Source organism: Budorcas taxicolor, chromosome 8 (genome assembly GCF_023091745.1).
Source record: "Budorcas taxicolor isolate Tak-1 chromosome 8, Takin1.1, whole genome shotgun sequence".
Taxonomy (NCBI): Eukaryota; Metazoa; Chordata; class Mammalia; order Artiodactyla; family Bovidae; genus Budorcas; species Budorcas taxicolor.
In genome coordinates this window covers 72,297,857-72,316,676 of record NC_068917.1, presented here as the reverse complement: position 1 = coordinate 72,316,676, position 18,820 = coordinate 72,297,857, and the positions used below count along the sequence as shown (strand labels likewise).

Sequence of the window (18,820 nt, the reverse complement as noted above, 5' to 3'; positions counted from 1 at the left end):
ACCAGAGAATGAAATTAGAAAGAAATGACAGAAAGAAATTTGGGAAATACACAAAACATGGAAATTAAAGAACATATTATCCTAGATAATCAATGGGTCAAACAAGACATTACAAGGGAAATCAGAAAATACTTTGAGTTCGACGAAAATGAAAACACAACATAATCAAACTTATGGGATACAGCCAAAGCAATATTTAGAAGGGAATTTATAGCTATAAATGCCTGTATTAAAAAGAAGAAATATCTCAAATAACTCTTCTACCTTGAGACAATGGAAAAACAAGAGCAAGTTAAACCTGAAACAAGTGGAAAATTAGATGACAAGGGACAGAGAGCCCATGAGTAGCTTCAGGATTGGGGTTGATCCCAAGAAAGTCCAAGGCATATCTAGAGGGTTGGAACTTTCAGCCCCACCCTTCCATTTCTGGGAAGGAGAGAGGGGCTGCAGATTGAACTTGACCGCCAAAGACAAATAGTCTAATCAATAATGCCTACATAATGGAGCCTCCATAAAAACCTCGGATACGTCTGAGGGAGGTTCTAGACTGGTAGGGGCTTCCTTGGCGGTTCAGTTGGTAAAGAATCTGCCTGCAACGCACAAGACTGCCTGCAGGAGACCCAGGTTTGATGAACTCATGGACATGCTGGGAGGGTGGGTTTGCCTGGAGAGTGTGCCCTATCCTCTATTGCCCTAAACTGCTCTTCCATTTGATTATTTCTAAGTTTGCACGGTTTATAATAAACCAGCAAGTCAGCAAGTTTTTTTTTTTTAATTTAGAAATAAAGTAAGCAGAAGGAAGGAAATAATAAATTTAAGAGTGAAAAGTAGTGAAACAGGGATATCAACAACAACAACATTGATAATCCTTTAGCTAGACCACCGATGAAAACAAAGAGACCAGACTGCTAAAATCAGGAATAAAACAGGGGACTTCACTACTGGCCTCACAGAAGCAAAAAGGATTATAAGAGAACACTTATTAGCAGTATGTCAACAAATTAGATCCCCTTAAATGAAATGGATAAATTTCTAGAAAGCCACAAACTAACCCAGGAATAAAATAAAAACATGAAGAAACCTCTAACAATACAATAAATTAGTAATTTAAAAACTGAACACAAAGAAAAATTCAAGCCCAGATGGCTCCACTGTTAAATTTCTATGAAGCATTCAAAGAAAACTGAATGCTTATCCTTTACAACTCTTCAAAAAAAAAAAAAAAAAAACAGAACAGGGAGAGAATACGTCCCATTTCTTTCTATAAGGTCAATACTACTCAATAACAAAACCAGACAAAGGCATCACAAGAAAAGTACAGATCAGTATCTCTTATGAATACAGACACAGAAATTCCTGACAAACTACAAGGAAACCAAATCCAGCAACATAAGAAAAGAATTACACGATATGACCAAGTAGATTCCAGCAATGTATAGTCAATTTAACATCCAAAAATCAATTTAAAAATCAGAACTTTTAAAGTGATCATCTCTACAGACACACGAAAAGCAGTCAACAAAATCCAATAGCCTTTCATGATAAAAAATATTCAACAAACTAAGAATAAAAGAGAACTTCCTCAACATGACAAAGGGCATCTTCAAAACCTGTAATTAACACTGTACTTAATGGTAAAAGACTGGATGTCTTCCCCCCTAAAATCAGAACAGGAAAAGATATCCACTCTCACCACTTTTGTTCAGCATTGTACTAGAGGTCCTGGCAGGGCAACTGAGCAAGAAAAAAAATAAAAGACATCCATATTGGAAAGGAAGAAGTAAAAATATCTCTATTTTCACATTATATGGTCTCTTATATAGAAGACTTTGAGATATATGTAAAGAAAATTAATAAGATAAATGAGTTCAAAGGGGCTGTAGGATACAGGATCAGTATACAAAAATCAACTGTGCCTCTATATACTTACAAAGAACATTCCAAAACTGCAATTTAAAAATTCAATTTATAAAATCATTAAAAAGACTAAAATATCTGTACTTAGGAATAAACGTGAAACTTACACTCTGAATCACTGCAAAATTACTCAAAATACTTACACTCAAAAATCACTGCAAAATACACTCAAAATCACTGCAGATGGTGACTGCAGCCATGAAATTAGATGATGATCACTCCTTGGAAGGAAAGTTATGACCAACCTAGATAGCATATTAAAAAGCAGAGATGTTACTTTGCCAACAAAGGTCTGTCTAGTCAAGGCTATGGTTTTTCCAGTGGTCATGTATGGATGTGAGAGTTGGACAATAAAGAAAGCTGAGCGCTGAAGAATTGATGCTTTTGAACTGTGGTGTTGGAGAAGACTCTTGAGAATCCCTTGGACTGCAAGGAGATCCAACCAGTCTACCCTAAAGGAGACTAGTCCTGGGTGTTCATTGGAAGGACTGATGCTAAAGCTGAAACTCCAATACTTTGGCCACCTGATGCGAAGAGGTGACTCATGTGAAAAGACCCTGATGTTGGGAAAGATTGAAGGCAGGAGGAGAAGGGGATGACAGAGGATAAGATGGTTGGATGGCATCAGCGACTCAATGGACATGAGTTTGGGTAAACTCCGGGAGTTGGTGATGGACAGGGAGGCCTGGAGTGCTGAAGTTCATGGGGTTGCAAAGAGTTGGACATGACTGAGCGACTGAACTGATTACACTCTGAAAACTACAAAACACTGTTGAAAGAAATTAAAGATCTAACTAAGTGGAAAAGCTCTTGTGTTCCTAGATCAGAAGACAATATTGTTCAGATGGTAATACTCTTCAAATCAATCTGATTCAACATATCCCTATCAGAATCCCAGTTGATATACTGGTAGAATTTGACAAGCTGATTCTAAAATTTATATGAAGTGCAGGAGATCCAGAACTATCACAAGAAATCTTAAAAAAGAACAAGGTTAAAAGACTCACATTTCCCAATTTCAAGACTTAACACAAAGTTACAGTAATAAGACAGTGTGGCACTGAATTAAAGACAGTCATTAAAAAAAAAAAAAAAGACAGTCATAGACCAATGGTACAGAACTGAGAGTCCAGAAATAAATCCATGTGTGGAACTGATTTTAAACAAGGATGCCAAGAACATTCAATGGAGGAAAGATCAGTTTTTTAAATAAATGGTACTGAAATAACTGGATATCTTCATGCAAAAGAATGAAGTTGGACACCTACCTCATACCATACTGAAAATTTTATTCAAAACCTAAATGTAAGAGCTAAAACTATACAACTATTCGAAGAAAACAGAGGGGTAAATCTATATGACCTCAGATTTTTGCAATGGATTTTTACATGATACAGGAACAGAAGCAGCAAAAGGAAAAACAGATAAACTGGACTTCAAGAAATTGAAAACTTTTGTGCTTCAAAGACTTTTGTACTTCAAGAAAGTAAAGAAAACCTACAGAATAAGAAAAAATTTCCAAATCATGGCTCTGATAGACTTGCACCTTGCATATATAAAGAAATCCTGCAACTTAATAGTAAAAAGACAAATGATTCCATTTAAAAAGCAGGCAGAGTATCTGAACAGACGTTTCTTCAAAGAAGATATACATATGGCCAATAAGCACAGCAACAGATTTTCTGTATCATTAATCATCAGTGAAATGCAAATCAAAACTACACCATTTCCAACCACTTGAATGATGAGAATCATAAACACAGATAATACATGTTGGTGAGGATATGGACAAATCACAACCCTCACACACTGCTGATGAGAATGTAAAATGGTAGTCACTCTTGGAAAATAGTCTAGTAGTTCCTCAAATGGTGAAACATAAAATTAACATATGGTCCAGCAGTTCTACTCACAGGTATTCACAGAAAAAAAATTTAAACATAAGTCCACAGGAAACACTTGTGCCTGAATGTTCATAGCAGTGTTATCTGCAATAGTTCTCTAGCGAAAACTCTAATGTCTGTCTCTAAACGAATGTATAAAACAAAATAAGATATATATCAATACAATGGAATATTATTCAGCCACTGCAAAGTAATGAAGTACCGATACATATCACATCATGGATGAACCTTAAAACCATGCCAAGTCAAAAATTATTGCACATATATTACATGACCCTATTTTTATAAAATGTCCAGAATAGGTCAATCTATAGATATACAAAGTATATTAGTGGTTGCCGAGGTCTGGGGGAAGATGAAGGAATTGAGAAGTGACAGCTAAGAGGTGCAGGATTTCTTTCTGAGGCCATGAAAATGTTCTACAGTTGATTGTACTGATGGATGTACAACTATGTGACTTATTAAGCCACAGTTAAAATAGGTACTGAATGTTGTATGAATCATGTCTTAATAAATCTGTTAAAAAGGATCACATGTATTTATTACCTCATGGTTTCAAAGGGTCAGTAATTTGGGTGTGGCTTAGTTGAGTGTCTCTGGTTCAGGGTATTTCACAAGGCTGCAAGCAAGGTGTCAACCAGGGCTACAGACATCTCAAAGCTCAACCAAAGAAGGCTCTGATTCTGAGTTCACTTCACTGGGCTGCTCCACAACCTGGCAGCTGGTTTCCCCAGGGTAAGTGACCCAAGACAGCAAGAGAGAGTACCCAAGACAGATGCCATAGTCTTTTTATATTTCACCTCAGAAGTGACATCCACTGACATCAAAAGCAAAGGCAACAAAGGCAAAATTAACAAGTGGGACTACAACAAACCAAAAAGCTTCTGCACAGCAAAGGAAACCATCAACAAAATGAAAAGACAACTTATAGAATGCGAGAGAATATTTGCAGGTGACATACCTGATATGGGGTTAATATCCAAAACATGTAATAAACTCACACAACTCAACAACAACAAAAAAGAAAACAGTATAATTAAAGAATGGGCAAAGGATTTGAGGAGCTATTTTTCCAAAGAAAGCATACAAATGGTCAACAGGTACATGAAAAGGTGCTCACACGATTACTCATCAAGAAAATGCAAATCAAAACCACAATGAGATCACTTCACATCTGTTAGAATGGCTATTATCAAAAATATGAGAAGTAAGTATTGGTGAGGATGTGGTGAAAAGGGAACCCTTATACACTTGGGAGGCAATGTAAATTAGTGCAGCCACTGAAAAACAGTATGGAGGTTCCTCAAAAAACTAAAAATAGAATCACCATACGATTCAGCAATTCCACTTCTGGGTATTTATCTGAAGGAGATAAAAACACCAACTCAAAAAAGATACATGCATTCCCATGTTTGCTGCAGTATTATTTACAAAAACCAAGATGTGGAAGCATCTTAAGTGTCCACAAACAGATGAATGGAAAAAGAAACCATATTATTTAAACACACACACACGTGAACATACAATGCAGTATTACTCAGCTATAAAGAAGGAAATCCTGCTATTTGGGACAACATGGATGGACCTTGAGGGTATGACACTAAGAGAAATAAATCAGACAAAGAAATACAAATATTATATGATTTTATGTATGTATGAAATGGAAGGAAAGGAGGGAGGGAGGAAGGAAGGAACCAAACCTTCAATCATCCGTACAGAGAACAGGCTGGTGGTTGCCAGAGGCAGGGGACAGGAAATAGGTGAAATGGGTGAAGACAGGCAAAAGATACAAATTCCCAGTTATAAAATAAATATGTCCTAGGAATGTAATATACAACATGGTGACTATAGTTAATAATAGTACACTGTGTATTTAAAAGCTGCTTTCAAATCTTAAAAAGTTTTCACCACAAGAAAAAAACTCGCAACTGTCTGGTAACGGATGCTAACGAGACTCAGTGACTTACTGTGGTGACCATTTCACAATATTTACATATATCATTATGCAGTACACTTGAAATTAAAACACATTATATGACAACTACATCTCAATTTTTTTAAAGTGATATTCTATCTGATCCCTTCTGCCATATTCTTTTTTCATTGAAGTACAGTTGATTTACAATGTTGTGTTAGTTTCAGGTGTATAGCAAAGTGATTCAATTATACATATATATGTACTCTTTTTCAGATTCTTTTCTATTACAAATTATTATAAGATATTGAATATAGTTCCCTGTGATATACAGAAGATCTTTGTTGTTTATTTTGTAAATAGTATTATGTATATGATAATTTTAAACTCCTAATTTATCCTTCCCCCTTTTCCCCTTTGGTTACCATAAGTTTGTTTTCTATGTCTATGAATCTCTTTCCGGTTTGTAAGTAAGTTCATTTGTAACTTTTTTTTTTAATATTTCACGTGTAAGTCACACCATGTATTTGTCTTTCTCTAACTTACTCCATTTAATATAATCTCAAGGTCCATCCATGTCATTACAAGTGGCATTATTTCATTCTTTTTTATGGATGAGTAATGACCAACCTAGACAGCATATTCAAAAGCAGAGACATTACTTTGCCGATTAAGGTCCGTCTAGTCAAGGCTATGGTTTTTCCTGTGGTCATGTATGGATGTGAGAGTTGGACTGTGAAGAAAGCTGAGCCCAGAAGAATTGATGCTTTTGAACTGTGGTGTTGGAGAAGACTCTTGAGAGTCCCTTGGACTGCAAGGAGATCCAACCAGTCCATTCTGAAGGAGATCAGCCCTGGGATTTCCTTGGAAGGAATGATGCTAAAGCTGAAACTCCAGTACTTTGGCCACCTCATGCGAAGAGTTGACTCACTGGAAAAGACTCTGATGCTGGGAGGGATTGGGGGCAGGAGGAGAAGGGGACGACAGAGGATGAGATGGCTGGATGGCATCACTAACTCGATGGACGTGAGTCTGAGTGAACTCCGGGAGTTGGTGATGGACAGGGAGGCCTGGTGTGCTGCGATTCATGGGGTCGCAAAGAGTCGGATACGACTGAGCGACTGAACTGAACTGAACTGAACGCTCCACTGTATACATACATATACTGTATCATCTTTATCCATTTATCTGTCAATGGATATCTAAGTTGTTTCCGTGTGTCATCCACTGTCAACAGTGCTGCTATGAACATTGGAGTAGGTGTGTCGTTTCAAATTAAAGAGTTTTCTCTTGATGTGTGCCCAGGAATGGAATTGCTGGATCATATGATAGCTTTATTTTTAGTTTTTTAAGGAACCTCCATACTCTCCATTGTGGCTACACTAAATCCCACCAACAATGTACAGGAGGGTGCCTTTTGCTCCACACCATTTCCAGCATTTATTATTTGTAGAATTCTTGATGATGATCACTCTGACCAGAGTGAGGTGATATTTCATTGTAGTTCTGATTGCATTTCTCTAATGATTAGTGATTCTGAGCATCTTTTCTTGTATCTGTTGGCCATCTGTATGCCTTCTTTGGAGAAATGTCTATTTAGGTCTTCTGCCCATTTTTTTGATTGGGCTGTTTGTTGCCACTTTTCATTCATTAGAAATAAGTCAGGGACTTCCATGGTGGTCCAGTGGTAGAGAATCCACTTTTCAATGCACGGGACACAGGCTCAATCCCTGTTCAGGGAACTAAGATCCCACATGTCGAGAAGCTAAGTCTGCAAGCCACAAGAAGAGAAGCCCGCACACTACAACAAATAGCCCCTGCGCTGCAACCAGAGACACTCCTGCACAACTAGAGAAAGCCCAGGCAACGCAATGAAGAGCTCACACACCACAACCAAGATCCAGCATTGCAAAAAAAAAGGAGGAGGTCAATAAATCCAGCCCACACTCCAGGTGAGGGCTAAGCAGTAGAAATACTGGGAAACCACATATAGACACATTACAGGTATTCCTTGGAGACACTGCAATTAAGTTCAAGATGGCTACAATAAAGCAAGTCACACAAAATTTTTGGCTGCCTAGTGCATATAAGGTTTCCCTAGTGGCTCAGGTAGTAAAGAAGCCACTTGCAATCCGGAAAACCTGGGTTCGATCCCTGGGTTGGGAAGATTCCCTGGAGGAAGAAATGGCAACCTGCTCCAGTATTCTTGCCTGGAGAATCCCCATGGACAGAGGAGCCTGGAGGCGATAGTCCATGGGGTTGCAAAGAGTTGGACACGAATGAGCAACTAAGCACAGCACAGCTCAATGCATATAAAGGGCTTTCCAGGTAGCTCTGTGGTAAAGAACCCGCCTGCCAATGCAGGATATGAAGGCTCAATCCCTGGTAGGGAAGGTCCCCTGGAGAAGCGAATGGCAACCCATTCCAGTATTCTTGCCTGAGAAATCCCACGGAGAGGAGCCTGGCAGGCTCTAGTCAAGGGGTAGCAGCGAGTTAGACATGACTGAGTGAGCACAGCACAGTGCATAATAAAGTTGAGTTTATACTATAGTACAGTCCATTAAGTATGCAACAGCATTATGTCTAAAAATGTGACACATATTAATTAAAAAAGACTATTGCTAAAAAATGCTAACCATCATCTGAGCCTTCAGCAAGTTGTACTCTTTCTGTAACAGTAACACTAAAGATCATCATAACAAATATAATCATGGTGCCCATACTTTTTTGATGAAGGATTGCCACAAAACTTTCATTTTGTAGAACACTATAATGTATTGCACAATAAATGAGGTATACCTCCATAGCGAAACTGCTAAAAACTAAAGATAAAAAAAAAGTAATACCTTAAAAAAAAGTAACACTGATAGTTGATTCATCAATAGAAATACTTAAAATACAAAATGTTTTTCAGTATATCGTTTAACAGTACCAAAACAATTGTGATAATCCTAACATCATACCAAGATAAGTTCCAGAAGGTTTAAAACATTGGAAATAAAAATAGAGCAAGTAGTAGACCTGGGTTCCATCCCTGGGTCAGGAAGATCCCCTGGAGAAGGAAATGGCAATCACTCCAGTATTCTTGCCTGGAGAATTCCATGGACAGAAGAGCCTGGTGGGCTACAGCCTAGGCGGTTACAAAGAGTCGGACATGACTTAGCAACTAACACTTTCACTTTTTCGGACCTTTCTAAGCAGAGAAACAAAGACAGAAATCATAAAGAAAAACAGTGAATTCAAAGACATCTATTTTTATTTAACAAACTTTCCTAAACACTACAGTCTAGGAATAAACTCAGTCTGGGTGTGCCATGTGAGAAAAAGAAACATTGTCCCCACCATGAAGACAGAGTCTAGAAGAGACAGAATAAACCATTACAAATTCATTCAAGAAAATCCAAGTCATTGTCTCCCTTGCTCTCACAGCCCACATCCCGCTGGGAAATGGCCTGGGTGCAGCTTTCAGATCCTATCCAGGGGCCAGCCACTGCTCGCTGCCACCACGCTGCCACGCCCACCTCCCCACTGATTAGGACAGGAGCTTTCTGGCTAGTTCCCCACTTTGACCCGATCCCACCAAGCCTATTCGCCAAGCAGTAAGGAGAGGAATCCTTTCACAACTCAAGTCACACCGTGCCACTCCTGGCTATAAGCCCTATGTTTCGCCCACAGTAAAAGTGAAAATCACAACAGACTTACCAAGCTCTACATCCTCAGTCCCTCCATCTACTCCATCTTCCCACTGCTCTCACCTCACTCGCTCGGTTCTAGCCAACCTGGTTTCTCTGGTGCTTCTTGAAGAGCCAGGCATTCTTCTAACTTAAGTCTGTACCTCAGCTGTCCCTCTAACAAGAATGCCCTTAGCCTGTATGTTCACCTGGTTAACTCCCTCACCTGTTCCAAGTGTTGGTTCAATTGAGCTTGACATGCCACTTAAAATGACAGCTCTCTATCCCAATGTACCTCATCCCACAGACTCCTGATCTCTCCTACCCTGTGTTCCACCTATTTTTTCTTCTGCAGCTTGCATCATTTCTAGTACACTACACAATTTACTTATCATGTTTTTTATTTACTATTTATCTCACCTGACTACAATGCAAACTCCATAAGAAGAGGGATCTCTGTTTGGTTTGGGACTTTGCAAAGTCCCAAAACTCTGGCACAAACTGGAGCTCTATAAATCCATGTTGACGGAATGAATGAATTTATCCAATAAGCAAAGATTCATGAGCCTGATAAGCCTAGCAGTTATACATAGCTGGTGAGAAAATAATGTAAGTTTTCTAGAGGCTAATCAATCAATATGTATTTAAATATATTATAGTAAATAGTTCAAGTCTAAAGTGTTTGGCCTTTCCATTAAGTAATTCCACTTCTAGGTACCCAAATTTAAAAAAAATTATAGATGCACACAGATTTATGTATAAGATTTCATATAGCCATTATAAATTGTACACATCTGTATTTACTACAGTAACTATTTACTAGAGTAATACTTTCAAACAAAAACTCAGGGTGTGTGTATATTACACCAAGTCTTCTCAACCAGAGACTCAGATACATTCCTCCTCAGTCTAAGCACAGCAGGTCTCTATTCAGATTTCTATCTTGGTAGGACTCAAGGAAAGAGCACATCCATTCAATATCTTTAATCTGTTCTACAATTTAAAACCCAAAAAGAACAATTGGCTAAATGTGTATATATTAGCAGCTACTACTGAACTTCTCAGAAAATGGTTAACTTGTTAAAGGCAGACTCCCCCCATCCATCCACTCACATGATGTCCAGCACAGAATCATTCCGAATGACCTTATGGGAGACATCCGCTAGCAGGAAAAGACCTCCATCTGTCCTCCGGATGCTAGCTGCATAGCCCGGCCAGATCTGCAATCTAAAGACACAGACGGCCTTTACCCCGGGATGCTAAAAGAACCACAGATATTTCCATGCCCTCATTTGAGGCAATACTTTGGGCAGATACTGCCCCTCCCCAATAACAATGAGAAAGCAATAGGAAACAAATGAAGTCAGCATCACTATGAACTTAATAAAACACTTAATTAACTCACGAATTGTACCTGCTATCATAAAAAACTGATACAGTGATTGCAATGAAAATTTTCTTTGTAGAACATTCAAAACGTTTTGAAGGAAGAAGAAACCACCACCAACCTGTGCTGCTGCAGTACCATAGCACTTGTAGGGTCATAGAAGTTTCTTCCCACAAGCTTCATATCTAAAAGTTTCATTACCCTGAAATAAAGAGCAAGGAATGAGTTTTCTAGTAGAAGATTTAAAAATAAATAAGTTCAAGTGCTCTTAGTTACATTTTCCTTTGGAAGCCTAAAAGGGGAGAAAGGCTGATGCTTTTTACACAATATAGCATTTATGTACAGAACACTCTTAACAAAAGGAAAATAAAAATTACCAAAGCATTTATCTCACTGTATATGCAAATGATTGCAGCTTTTTCTCCTAACTAGGTAACCAAAAATCAAGTTGACTTCCCAAGCTCAATTTACATTACTTTACCCTATTAACTAAAAATAGTACAAGAGAGTCCATTTCTAAATTTGTGAATATCAGTCTGGCACAGGAAGTTATGTTTGTTCCTAGCAGTTCAGCTTACTAAGTAGAAATCAGGTTTTGTGTTTTATAAAAGAAGTGGTTTGGGAATAACAGTTTCATGAAAATTTGAGAGTTTTCAGAAGAGTAAAAATAAAAAATTATGAGCTGTCTATATCCAAACCTTCAAAGGACCGAGAGAAATTCTAGCAAAAATTTTTACATACTACCTCTTCATGTAGACCCATCACGGTGTTGAATGTAACATCATTAAATATACACCATCAACATTTGCTTTTAAAGTTCCTGAATGAATCAAAGGAACCCATCTTCCTCTAGCCAACCACCTAAGACCTACTTTCATATACCCAAATCTGTCCAATCACCCAAGATAAGTTAGCCTTTAATGTCATGCATTTATTTATTAAATATTTCCAAACTCTCTATATATACACTGTAGTTTTAATACCATCCAAGGCTCCTGAAGAGCTCTGTTACAAAGACTGAGGTTAAAGAAAATAAGACTTCAGCCATTGCTCACCGACGGAATACAACATTGTAGAAGGGAATGCACAAATCAGAACAGGGCTCCAGGATCTTTGTCAACTGAATCTTAATGGTGATCTCAGCACTGTCAGTTTTCCTTTGACTCTTTAACTCAAGAACCTAACAAATAAACACATGTATGTAAAAAGAAATGCCATTACCAAGCCCTAATCTAATCCAACTTGTGTTCTAGAACACTAACGTATCTTAATCATGTTTTATTTTTTTCTGTTACTTTGCTGTCCACACTAGACAAATCACAGCAAGACAAGCAGGATTTACAAGAGGATTTGGTAAGAGACACCCAATGGAGAACTAGCAATAGAGCCTCATGATTTTGAAATCTTATAGTATTCTTTGTCACTGAGGTCAAAGGCTTCCAACCACTCCTCTTAAAGAAAGAAGGAACTAGAAAGAACTCATATATAAAAAGTTTCTCAGTTTGCAGTTTCTTGATTGTAGAGAAGTCAGCCCTCACTCTCACAATAGGAAAGTACAACTCAAATGTTCAGGGACACTATGATTTCCCACCACTCTGGCTTCGTCCCAAAATGCATTTCCTATTTGTTCTCACTTGCTGAAGTCTAACAGGTAGATAGAGAATGGATCCATCAAAAGCAGTGACATTTCCGGTGACAGCTTGATGGTCCTTCAACATGCCAAACCTCATGCTTTTGCACTCCACGTCGGGGCTAGAAAATAATAAAGAGGATTTTACTTCAGTATGACTTTACAGTAGGGCAGTAGGTTTATTAGAGAGTCACTTGTGACTACTGCTCCATCTAGTGGTCATACTAAATAATTCAAATATATCTATCTTATTAAAAGGATGGGGAACACACGGCGGATTCAAGTCAATGTTTGGCAAAACCAATACAATATTGTAACGTAAAATAAATAAATTAATTAAATAAATAAATAAATAAAAATTCCCACCAAAAAAAAAAAGAACTCTGACCCAAAACCCACTTAAAATAAAGACAATCCTCACTCAAACATAACTGCCTTAGCATGTTGGGGTACATTCTTTGAGAGTTTAGACCAGAGGGCCAAACAACTTCTACAGAAAGGTTTTACAGGCCATATGGTTTCTTCTGTAACTACTCATCTCTGCTAACATAGCACGAAAGCCTTATAGACCACGTGAAGTAAACCAATAAGCAAGGCTATGTTCTAGCAACACTTAATTACAGAAATAGGCAGTGGGTCAGATTTCCCCGGCAGTCTTGCCATAGTCTGCTAATCCCTGATCCAACATCTGTAGAAATACACACTTTTTAAAAAATATATTTTTAAAAAACAGTATTTTAGTCTAACCATTTTTCACTCAACAATTTCAACTTTTTATCAATTCATTGGCATAAATCTTAGTTTTGAAAAATTCCAACAGCTATTTTGTACAATGATTTTCCCATTAGATTACAGTAATGCACAACCTTATCCTACAACTTCGAAATGTAAACAAATCGAAGGCTAAAAAGGGTCAAACATGTTCAAGTATGTGAAGAAAGATAAAAACTACAAAAAGTTCAGGTGGTAATCCAGTACAGTCATTGCCAAAACTAAGCACTCACATGCTAACATCACATTTCAAAACGCTTCTTCATAAAAAATCATATATTAATATACACAAGGCGTTATGCCCCAGACAACTTTTGAGTTAGTCTTTTTAGAGCCCTATCATGTCAAGGAATCCACAGGATGACCAGTCACTGTAGTGCATCCTCTCGGTATTCTCTCAAAGGCCTGGCATTCTCATCACATTGTAGCTTCAAAGGTCCACAACTACAATCTCAAAATGTATAGAATCCACGTTGTCTCCACAGCCTGGTCAACGCACAGATCCACGAGGAGTCACACACCAGTTCCTGTTTCAGGAACAGCTGTCAGTCCACTTTCCTCACATTAACACCCATCTCTGTTCCTTACGTTCCAGAACAGGCCCATTCTTACTACCTTCTCCTCCTGTGAGTTCAATTTCACCCAGTTTCTTGGCTCCTTCTCTCGTCATACATGCTCAGCTCTGGTTTCTTACCTCACAGAAATATTTAAAGCAATCCGGCTACCCTCTCTAATTAGCATTTCATCTCTCAATCATCTTACAAACTTTTAAAATAAGTGGCTAATTCACTGGCTATTTCTCATGGCCCACGCTCCCCTTTGTCCTTTTAATCTATTTTTTTCCCTAATAACATTAAGGAAAAGGAATACAAATACAAGATAAGTTAAAAGGTTATGAAGGGGTCTATGCAAGTAAAGGGGCTTCCCAGGTAGGGCCTCTGGTAAAGAATATGCCTGCCAATGCAGGAGACCTGAGAGACAGAAGTTCGATCGTTGGTTGGAAAGATCCCCTGGAGGAGAGCATGGCAACCATACCAGTATTCTTGCCGGGTAAATCCCATGGACAGAGAAGCCTGGTGGGCTACAGTCCTACAGCCCATAGGGTCGCAAAGAGTCCAATACGACTGAGTACCATGCAAGTAAAAGGCCCTGAACCTAAGTTTCATGAACTTCAAAGAAAATCCACTTCTAACCTCATGCATAAAATTGCGCCTATTAAGTTAAAATCTGGATTGGTAATACAGCTAAACAGACACACAGAAAAGTTAATGTCAAACTTACTGCAAGGATTTGAGCATTTGAAGTTCTGTAGGGGGGGTAAATGCATCAAGAATTATACAGGAAAACAATTCAGTTATTCCTATTGCATTATTTCTTTACTGTTCTCTAAGAAGTAAACAATACAGGGTGGGGGGAAGCTTTGAATACCTGAAAGTCACATGATATTGATAAACTGCTTCATTATGACACTGTATTTTGATAAGGTTCAATCCCAAAGATTGAGGTGTTCCCTTTGATCCTTGCTTCACAAAAAGCTCTCTAGAAAATAAAAATAAAAAAATAAAAGCACCCACAGATACCAAAGACGAACAGTCCATGCCACAAAAATACAAAGCAGCAAAGAAAGACAGATAGATTGGGGGAAGTAGTATTTTATAGGTACACAGGTCCTCAAGACATACAAAAGAAGCTTTGAAAGAAAGAAGGAGAATTCTTGCAATTTCTAATTAGAGCAGCAAGGTTACCCTATTTGTCCTGGAATAACTAGGCCAGCTAACTAAGAATATAAGAATTAGTTCTATAGAGAAAAATGAACAGCTGCAATGTATTTCCCAGATAATTTCCTTATGTACAACATGACAAGGAATTATCTATGTATGAACTGGGAAGGAAATGCAAAGTCATGAGTTGATTGATCTATATCATCAGGACTAACCCCATTTCACCTCATCAGGAATTGTCCACTTTCTGTCATTCTCCCCACTGGCAAAAAACAAAACAAACAACCCTGTGGTGCCTACCACAAGGGAGGACTTTAGACACAACAGGAGAGGGTGTGCAATCCTATGAGAGAACAGTGTGCAATCCTATGAGAGAACAGAATGTGCAATCCTATGAGAAGGCCTCCACCACATCATCCCCAAGCAGGAAGGCAGCACTCCCAACTTACTTCTTGCGCTCTGCAGTCCCAAGTGGAGGAGTATTAAGGGAGTATAGTGGGGCCTGGGGCAGAGGTGAGAGCTGGGCAGGATCCTGATAAGGCAGGCTGAGAGCACCAGGAGCCTTGTATATTCCTCTGCCTAAACCACCAGCTGCTCTTCCCACTGGTGACAAAGATGCATCCAAATTCCCTCTTCTGAGCATCCTGAATCATTGAAAAGAGACATTTCAGGACTTTCTTTGTCATGCTTCTATCTATGCTCCCAACTAAATGAGTGCTCAAATCTCATTCTTTCCCTGGAGGTGTCAGCAAAAGGGACCCAAGTATTGGGATTCTCTCTGAATCCAATATGCCAACAAGACTCACTCATCAATTACTATTAAATGGACTCTGAGGGCCAACTTCCATAGCAAAAATTGAGGTGGAAGTCTGACCCACCTGGGATAAAGAATCAGCACCATCAGTATGACTCCTTAAGAGGGCAAACGGGGTGGTGAACTGTGCTGTGGAAAACTGCTTTTACCTTGTCCGAAGACTGACTGGGTCAGTAGTTACTGACTACTTTTGGAAAATGCCCACTCTTATCATGAAACCATGCACTGTTTCCTTGTGAGACAATATAACCCACTTTAGAGTTTCTCTTTGGACTTGGAGATATTTCATCTAAATTTGATAGCTACCCAAGGAGGCAACTTTACCCACCTATTCCAACCAACGGAGGCCTCTGCCATCTTGCTATCCCCAGCTGCCAACACTGAAGGATCCAGAAAAGTGGGATGGGGTTCTTCTTTGACCTTGCATGCCATACTGGTAGGTAAGCCTAGACCTAAAATGCCTCTACCTAAAGGAAAAGTCAGATCCCAGCTGTAACTGTGAGCTGAACATTTTGTAAAATACAGTATTTTTTTTGAAGATAAACTGTGTTAATTTAAGAACAAAGCAATGATACACAACATCACATTTTCTCAAGTTAGTTTTCCACATACCTAAAGGAGGCATCTCCCGTTTCAGAGGGGTCTGGGATGCTGTTTCAAGGCCCAGCCCTCGGAACATTGAGACTAAACCCACAGACTCCTACAGAAAGTCAAAGAATAATGTTATTATAAGATACAGTTTAAAAGGCCAGAAATATTGTTGATTTTCTTCAAACCTTGGTAAATAATAAAAATTATCCACTTAAATTCTATAAATGTCAAGAATAAAGGATAAAAATACCTCATAAAAATTGTTTAAATCCTTATGGTTTGAAGAATACTTATAACTATGTCATCTTTGGCTTTTAAACATAAATATAGTTCATGATTTATAAACATAGTTCAGATTAGGTTTTTAAGCATAAATATAGTTCATACTCAGAGAAGGCAATGGCAACCCACTCCAGTACTGTTGCCTGGAAAATCCCATGAGCGGAGGAGCCTGGTAGGCTGCAGTCCATGTGGTCACTAAGAGTCAGACACGACTGAGCAACTTCACTTTCACTTTACACTTTCATGCATTGGAGAAGGAAATGGCAACCCACTCCAGTGTTCTTGCCTGGAGAATCCCAGGGACAGGGGAGCCTGCCGTCTATGGGGTCGCACAGAGTCAGACACAACTGAAGCGACTTAGCAGCAGCAGCAGCAGCAGCATACTTTGGCCAACCGATGTGAAGAACTGACTCATCAGAAAAGACCCTGACACTGAGAAAGACTGAAGCCAGGAGGAGAAGGGGATGACAGAGGAAGAGATGGTTGGATGGCATCACCGACTCGATGGACAGAGTTTGAGTAAGCTCCAGCAGTTCGTGATGGACAGGGAAGCCTGGTGTGCTACAGTCCACAGGGTCACAAAGAGCTGGACAGGACTGAGCGACTGAACTGAACTGATAGTACATGATTTAATATAAGTATTCCAAATGCAACAGAACTACTTTTCTAGTTCATTTCCTGTACACCTAATGTAAGAGGGCACAAGCATACCAGCTAATAAATTTTCCCAAAAAACATGTCATTTAAGGGTATCAGAAGTCTTGGGGCTTTTTTTTGTTTTAAACAATCCTCAACAACACTTGTTACTGTTTTCCTGTGGCAGTCTTGGAAGTTTACTACTGTTACACCAATCAGAGTTGCCACATATAGACTCAAGCAATCCATCTGAGTGAAAACACAGGATTACTGTCATCAGTGTTTCTTTTTATAGAACGTTATATCTAACACGGCCAACACTACTTAACATGGTCAAACTGCATTATTAGGTTCTTCCTATATCTAACTCTCTATTCTTTGAAATTTGTTAATTACAGACAAAAACCATTTTAACAATTACTATACAATCAGGAGATTAAGAATGCACATCCATGTAAGTATATACACAGCAGTAACAATAGCCGCAGATCATTTTTTTCTTTAAAATTTGGGCACAGAGCCTTCTGAAAGGAACTATTCTTAACAATTATGACCTTAGCGGCAACAGTGGCTGCTAATACCACAGAGTCGTGAAAATCTAAACACTAAAGGCTGTATCTCTAAACCATTCATGTATGTATGTACATATTTATACTTTTAGAAGCCAGAAAACTAAGCCATTTACCCAAGTCCATCTAACATTCATTATTAGGCACTTTTTCTAGACCTGCAATTCAAGAACTTGAAATATATTCCTAGAAGATGAAACTACTTGTTAAAGGGGGAAATAAAAACAACCCCTGCTTTCATACAGGGCTTCCCAGTTTCCTATGTACCTTGAAACCCATTATTTATTCTAGTGATAAGCTGCATGCTGCTACTATGTATACAGATATGGTCTTACCTTTTGCACTGGCCCACTCTGTGGACTCGGCTCCTTTTGCTTTCCAAACACATGGCCTCTGCCTGTAGGTCCTGCCCTGCTCAGAGCTGTGTCCAAAGGTTTTGGAGCTTGTGGCCAAGAGCCTGGCATCCGCACAGACTGAGATGGGTGCATGGGAGACAGGCCCCTGAAGCGTGGTCGGACAGGATCCATTGTAAGGCTGCAGAGGACATGAGTGTCAATCTGTCCTTGTTAATTACCTGCCATAATTTTATAGTTTAAATGATTCCCAAAGGGTTTCCTTTTCCTTCACAACAGACTCACAAAGCATTAAAAGAAAAAAAAGCTACTTTGGATCATACCAATGATACTCCTATATTATATTCACAATACATTATATTCAAAAGTTTCTATTTAGCCCAGAATGTTCTAAATACTCTCAATCAGCAATCTCTTAAAGGTCAAACCCTCCTAATTTTACTCATATTTTCTACCCAAAAAGCTTCTTTGAGAACTCAGTCCTGCAAGTTAACTACCAGTTGGGGAAGAAAGTATTTTTTACGTATGAGCATGATTTTGCTTTATAAGTAAGTATATAGTTAACATATCACAAAAATTTTCTGTCAATAAATATTTATGTTTTGCTTTATTTGGGGCATCTCTACCAGTGACCTAATCTTTTTTCCAGTCTATTTTCA

The 18,820-nt window shown here is 38.6% G+C and overlaps 1 protein-coding gene across 1 annotated transcript in view; it reads right to left on the bottom strand.

Annotated features, from left to right (window-relative positions):
- Positions 1-18,335, bottom strand: part of PIWIL2 (piwi like RNA-mediated gene silencing 2) — a 63,223-nt gene extending 44,888 nt beyond the window's left edge. Inside the window, exons 1-9 of the mRNA XM_052645068.1 lie at positions 18,144-18,335; positions 16,343-16,430; positions 16,059-16,197; positions 15,366-15,560; positions 14,624-14,734; positions 12,429-12,546; positions 11,850-11,974; positions 10,916-10,996; positions 10,521-10,634 (exon numbers count right to left, since the gene is read on the bottom strand). Coding sequence (XP_052501028.1) covers positions 10,521-10,634; positions 10,916-10,996; positions 11,850-11,974; positions 12,429-12,546; positions 14,624-14,734; positions 15,366-15,560; positions 16,059-16,197; positions 16,343-16,430; positions 18,144-18,335 — 1,163 coding nt within the window. The remainder of the gene's footprint in view (positions 1-10,520; positions 10,635-10,915; positions 10,997-11,849; positions 11,975-12,428; positions 12,547-14,623; positions 14,735-15,365; positions 15,561-16,058; positions 16,198-16,342; positions 16,431-18,143) is intronic.
- Positions 18,336-18,820: the final 485 nt, after the last annotated feature.